We start from the raw sequence: 6,372 nt of genomic DNA, 5'->3' as shown, positions 1-6,372 counted from the left end.
TATAAACCCATGTTTTAGCCGCTTGGTCTAAACGTTGTTGGCATCATGTCCATGTGTAGGGTATTGAGAGACTCAGGCTGGTTACACACCTGGGCTGCACCTGCCCAACCAACCTAAAAAATAAATTTGCATTGCCACATGGTGAGGCGCCGTTGTTCCCGTGAAACTCGCACTCCGCTCTTCTAGCAAAATCTTAATTTCAAGGGCCCACTGAACCCTCACCTTGTCGGGTACGGGTGCATATTAGCCTTGCCTACCAGCAACAACTTTAATACATCTTGGGTGGGTAGCATTTCAGTGTGTAAGAGGGCCTCCCCACGCCAGCGAGAGGGGTGCCCTACTAGTAGGATCCTTTTGCAGCCATGCGCTGCTAAAATGCTGAGTGATGCCACTTTCCTGGCAATGCGCTGTTGCCCTGGCTGCCTGGATTTTCCAGATTTTAGCCCAACATTCAACTGCTGGACTGGCTGAACTGGTAAAATGGAGCATCATTCTCTGAAACTGCCAAGATGGGCTTTCATTCCAAGTGCTAGGTGCACCCAGTTGGCTTCTGCTTGCAGCGCATCAATCCAAAGAAGTGGGGACATGCTTCCCTTGAAACGAGGAAATGTTGAATGGGCAGTCTCCACAGCCTCAAGCGAGGCCCTCCAACCACCCCTAGTGCACCATGGGCACATCCAAGGATTGTGGATGGGGTAAGATTTCAAGCTCACGGAGCAGCTGGCATTCAATGCACGACGGCGGGCATAGTCTCTTGGACTCTGGACCACATGCATTCAATGCACAAAGGGCTCCTGGAGGAGTACCTGGAGGAGTTTATCCCTAAGAGACAATTTGAGAGGTCTGCGATGGCGATGGCGATGGCGATGAGCAGGCCAATTGAAGCTCAGGCCCCAGGGACGCTGCTTGTTTCGATCAGCGTCAGTAGATCTCGGTGTTTTGGTCGGCATGATCGCGGAAGGATGTTCGCGTTGGTCGCTTTTTTCGAGAAGAGTAGAGCGTCCGACAGATGTTCATTTGGCATATACAGAAAAGATCGACGGGCTGGCACAAATTGACTATGTCGGAGCCATGAAAGGGCGGACTAGTCACTAGTTCCGAGGGAGGCTTCTGAAAATTGGAAGTTACGCTGCGGTAAAATCGTTGATGCAATCGTGGATGCTCGCTGTTATCGGCTCCTCCAAATCGAGATGTCAAGACTGCGCTGGCATGTTCGCGACTGCGAGAAAGGGCATTGCGTATTGCTCACGGGCCGCTCAGGGTTTGTTTTCTGGAGGTCTGACCGCCTGACCAATGCAGCATCGATCATGGTGGCTGAGTTGCAGACTCTTTAGACTTTTAGACGAGCGCGTGGCTCGGCCCGTCGCCAGGTGCAGCGGGTGTACTTGGGTACGTGTTACCTCATGGCAGCGGAAGGCAAGGCGGAGTGTTTTTCTCCAAAAAGGAGTGAGCTTTTGGCTTTTTGGCTCGAGCAAATGCCGACTGCGAGTCGCAGTCGCTCGCCAGTTTTGCCAGTCCAACAGGGGCTGTAGCCCTCATATGGATGCTGAGGTGCGACAAGACGCGGGTGAAAGGGAGCGAGGAGGGATGCATTTAGTGAAGGATGTGAAAGAATTGGGGGCAATAATCAAAGCTACGGATGGTTGGGGGGGTGGGTGGAGCCGCGATGCGGCTGATGGAAAGAGGGAGACGAATGGGCGTTGGAGAGGAAGTTGAGTAGGCTGGCGGGGAAGACGAAAGAGGAAGACGACGAGCTTTGCTCTTGCTCTTGCTCTGGCTGTAGTGCTCATCTACAGTCTTTCACCCGTGCATGCATTCTTTGAGCTCCAATCTTGCCTAGCTTATCTAACTTCCTAGCAGTCCCTAGCTGACAGGAGCTTCCTGCGCCCTCCACCCCTGCTGCATGCCGAGCTTCGATCACAACTAATAAGTTTCTATTCTTCAACTTCCAACCCACCTCCGTTGCCATAGCGGTTCTATATCCATGGACAGATCTCATATATGCACGCCTTGAGGCGGACTATCAGTGACCTTGGTTTCCATGGAAAAGGCGCAGTATATGGGGCAGTCCTGTCCCTCAAGTTGTTGGACGTCCTATCTATGCTTCTATTATCTCTAGAAAATTTGGCAGCACATTTTGAGTCTCACAAACTCATAGGGAAGCCACAGAAACCGATATGGAAGCTAAAATCATGCGATCAAAAGCTGGGGGCGTGTCTTCGCAGCTGGTCCTCGTTCTCTGTGTTGCCAGTTTTTGTGTTGGCATGCTCTTTACAAACAGGTTTGCTCTCATTAGTTTTCATTGATACGCCGAAAACTTGTCTGTAAGATACCCTTCCATCTGACCTGCTTGCAAGCTCAAGCATAAAATTGCATCATTTTCAGATGAGTATATGTTCAATTCGCTGTCTTGCTCCTTTATTTACATTTTCTTTAGCCGCGATTCACGAACTGAGACTTACATTGACGCCTAGGACCCATTCTGCCTTCTGCTTCTCCCTCTCTCTCCCCCCCCCCCCCCCCTCTCTCTCTCTCCCCCCCCTCCCTCTCTCTCTCTACACACACGCACATATAGCCCCCTCCCGGCCAACTTCTCTCTCTCTCTCTCTCTCCCACCTCCCACTCACCCACCCACACGCATGCACGTGCGATATACTCAGATTGGATGATTCTGTATTACTGAGCAGTGGCTCTGTTCAGCATGAGTAATCGCCTATACTTCCTTGTTGAGGTTAAGCAATTTTTCTGTAGTCTGCTTACCATGTGAACTGAAAACAATGCTGTCAGTTGGAGGGGCTTAGTATTTTAAAGCTGGAAAGATGGGATTGCAATTTTATTTATGTCTTGCCAGTTCTTAATTTGTTGTAGAATATGGAATCTGCCCATAACAAAAGAGGCTTTGGAATCCTTGGAGAGCACACAAAAGCAGGCATCAGAAGCGAACCGGTTGTGGTTAATCTCTGAGGACTGTGACAATTCGGTAGGAAGCCATTTACCACAAATACAAAGGTCATCTGTCCATTCTATGGTGCTGGAATCCTTTGACATTTGTAAGTGTTTGATAAGCTTAAGTTCTCTCTTCCAGAGGTCAGTTGACATGGAAAGGAAGGATGTCTTTGAGGAAATTACCAAGACACACCACTCTATACTGTAAGTCTTGTTCTCTTTGAAGGAAGGGGGTAAAGGGTTTATCTACACAGTGGACATAAATTCATTGCTTGGCAGGGCCCTTGACAAAACTATTTCAACATTGGAGATGGAGTTGGCAGTGGCAAGGTCTGCACAAAGTAACAACGAAAATGGTTCGCCTGTGCTTGGAAATCCCAGCACATCTATGATAGAGCCTCGCCAAAAGGCTTTTGTTGTGATAGGAATCAATACTGCTTTTAATAGTCGGAAGCGTCGTAACTCGGTTCGTGAAACTTGGATACCTCAAGGTCAACAGTCTGTGTTCTGTTCTCAAAGATTGTCTGAGTTCTAAGACTATTCTAATGCCATCCTCATCAAAGATTTCTTTATTTCCTGTGTGCAGGAGAAGAGCGCAAACAATTAGAAAAAGAAAAAGGAGTCATTATTCGGTTTGTCATTGGTCACAGGTGAAAATCTGGAACACATTAGAAGCCACTCAAGGATCTTTAAGAGCTAAACATGTTAACAAGTGAGATACAAAGAGAAATTGCAAATGTTTTTCTAGTTTCACGCTGAGCTTAGCTCTTAATAGCTCTTCAGGCTACTAGATTACTTATTTTGAATCTGATTACTTTTGTGGATGTAGTACAACACCAGGGGGCATATTAGATCGTGCAATTGAAACAGAAGATGCGCAGCATTCAGACTTTCTCAGACTTGTAACGTTCTTAGATATACTGAGTAGAGAATCAGGTTTATTTTCATGTTTAGCAGCAAACTGTTACAAAAGTCATACCTATGAGAGTCAAGTTACTAAGCTTCAAGTCATACTTAATAATTTAATGCGATTTTTACATTCTCGATCTTATATTCATAAGAAAACATGACAATTTTGGTTGTAGTTACCGCAACTCTTTGCTTAACTTATTCTGGGCCATATGAACTCTAGGAGCATGTTGAGGGATATCATGCGCTCTCGGCCAAGACAAAGATATATTTTGCAACAGCTTTAACCAAATGGGATGCAGACTTCTATGTTAAAGTTGATGATGATGTACACTTAAATCTGGGTAATCCCTTTGGGCACTAAATGTTCAAGACCCTAAAGGTCCTGATATTGAGCACAATGTTTCAAAGACATTTGTCGGACACAGTGACTTAGAGTGGCTTCTGGAAATATACTGTTGTGCAGTTGTTAGTAAAGAAGCATGTCCTATAAGCACCTCCTGCAGCCTTAAATTGGCAGATATTGATAATGCAGCATGGTTATCAAACCTTGAGAATGCTGAAATGTTTTGAAAGTTTCGCTTGAAGGCTCTATTGGTTTCATTATCATCTTTAGTTTGGGCTAGTTAACCACTGTAGAGGCCTGATTTATGTATTAGAAAACCGTTGAAGCTCTTTTCTGAAGAGCTATCTTTTCTAACAAGTCTCTTAGTTTCATGTTCTGGTTATTTTACTTCTTGGTTTATTCCATTCTAGCAAGTGTTCAGTTCAAATTGCATCCGACATTGTCCTTAAGCACTTTTTGTGCATTGTAATAACCATTTGAATCTTTGTTCTTGAGATTTCCCCATACATGGCAGGGATGCTAAGCTCAACTTTGGCACGCCACAGGTCTAAACCTCGTGTTTACATTGGGTGCATGAAATCAGGCCCCGTGTTATCACAGAAGTGAGTTTCTCTTTTGTTTTGGGGAAGATTCAGTTTTTGATTGTTTTTGAGTATCCTAGCAGCAAACAGTTATTGTTGTGTGAAAAAAGGTGCAAGCAGATAACAAGAGCACTGGCAAATGTGTGTTTTTTGCATGCCTGCTTTAGAGGGATGAAGTATCAAGAGCCTGAGCATTGGAAGTTCGGTGAAGAGGGTAACAAGTACTTTAGACATGCAACCGGCCAAGTTTATGCGATTTCAAAAGATTTGGCCATGTACATATCAATAAATCTGTGAGTAATGGCGTTACACGTCTCTTTGGCTACTGCTGGAAAACCCATAGTGCCACTTTGTGGAAAAAGGAAAATAGAAGTCAATGCATTTTCTCATGCAATCTATTCCCACAAATAAATGACAGCAACCTGGTGTAAAGAGTGATGTGCAATCGAATAAAGCAAGAATTAGCAAATACTAGTTATCACCACTGATATAGACAAGGTGTTATCACCCCACTGATATAGAGAAAGGTGTTGTAAGACAGTCTAATAGATGTAAAATTTTGCAGGCCCATCCTCCACAAATTTGCAAATGAAGATGTTTCCTTGGGAGCTTGGCTCATTGGCTTAGACGTTGAGCACATTGACGACCGTAGCATGTGCTGTGGAACTCCTCCTGGTAAGATGTTGTATTTTCCTTCATGATAACACCTTTGCAATATCCTCTGCAATAGCTGGGGCTCAGCATGGAGAGTTTTAAGTTTGTTTGAAAGTGTTTGCATGTAAGGGGATAGGGAGAAGAGGAGGTATGGCTATTAAACAAAGATTGCTTATGTTGCTCAAGTCTTCTGAGTTTTGTGCTAAATTGTATAAATGTGAAGTCTGACGACACATATGTATGCTTCTTAATCACTGGAAGTAACACATTTATTTTGCCTTGCAGATTGTGAATGGAAAGCACAGGCAGGCAACATTTGTGTGGCATCCTTTGACTGGACTTGCAGTGGTATCTGTAATTCAGCAGATAGAATTAAACATGTCCATAAACGCTGTGGTGAGGATGAAGGTGCCATATGGAATGCATTTTCCTAACATTTTTCTTCAGCCTCAAAGTCATCATAAATCAAAACTGCACAATTCAATTTGGAAAAAATGTAGCCTGCTAAGGGAGATCGCACAGCACTTGAAACTGAGGCTTATGTACATTGGCTAATTTTTTGTACTGACCAATCACGAAAAAAAAATACAGTTTTTGTTATTTTCTTCCCAGTGTTTATGCCTTTGCCTGCAATTTATGCCTTGCATTAATCTTTTCTATGGTGACTTATGCTCAGAGAAAGATGAGTGTTCTCAACAGTATGCAAAAATTCAGTCTGTCATCAAGAAAGGCTTAAATTGGCCAATTGTAAAGGGGTAGCCAAGTTTATTATGGCTCTTAATAACCACACTAACTTTTAATTTTCAAGGTTTGATTTTCTTATTTTTATGACCAATGAAAGATGAAGGTTTAAATCTCAAAGTGTCGAGAAGAACGTCACAGGTCTCTAGAGTCAAAGAAAGAGAGAGATGTTAGAAATTACCCAACTGTTGGATC

The 6,372-nt window shown here is 44.1% G+C and overlaps 1 protein-coding gene across 1 annotated transcript; it reads left to right on the top strand.

Annotated features, from left to right (window-relative positions):
- Positions 1–880: 880 nt before the first annotated feature.
- Positions 881–6,015, top strand: LOC147903949 (putative beta-1,3-galactosyltransferase 2). The gene is made up of 11 exons (XM_087402231.1): positions 881–2,281; positions 2,869–2,980; positions 3,086–3,150; positions 3,226–3,437; positions 3,533–3,596; positions 3,776–3,848; positions 4,079–4,199; positions 4,716–4,803; positions 4,950–5,075; positions 5,348–5,457; positions 5,722–6,015. Exons 1-11 carry the CDS (start codon positions 2,178–2,180, stop codon positions 5,868–5,870), a joined length of 1,224 nt encoding a protein of 407 aa, XP_087258357.1. The 5' UTR covers positions 881–2,177; the 3' UTR covers positions 5,871–6,015.
- Positions 6,016–6,372: the final 357 nt, after the last annotated feature.

Source organism: Dipteris shenzhenensis, chromosome 3 (assembly GCF_047967505.1).
Source record: "Dipteris shenzhenensis isolate YYH24624 ecotype China chromosome 3, Dip_SZ_1.0, whole genome shotgun sequence".
NCBI lineage: Eukaryota > Viridiplantae > Streptophyta > Polypodiopsida > Gleicheniales > Dipteridaceae > Dipteris > Dipteris shenzhenensis.
This window is presented reverse-complemented; position numbering and strand designations above follow the sequence as displayed.

Bases quoted from the DNA above. Each gene is read 5' to 3' on its own strand.
- LOC147903949 (XM_087402231.1), top strand. From the start codon at position 2,178: ATGGAAGCTAAAATCATGCGATCAAAAGCTGGGGGCGTGTCTTCGCAG. The intron at 3,438-3,532 runs GTCAACAGTCTG...TCCTGTGTGCAG, and splicing joins TGAAACTTGGATACCTCAAG to GAGAAGAGCGCAAACAATTA. The intron at 5,076-5,347 runs GTGAGTAATGGC...AAAATTTTGCAG, and splicing joins ATGTACATATCAATAAATCT to GCCCATCCTCCACAAATTTG.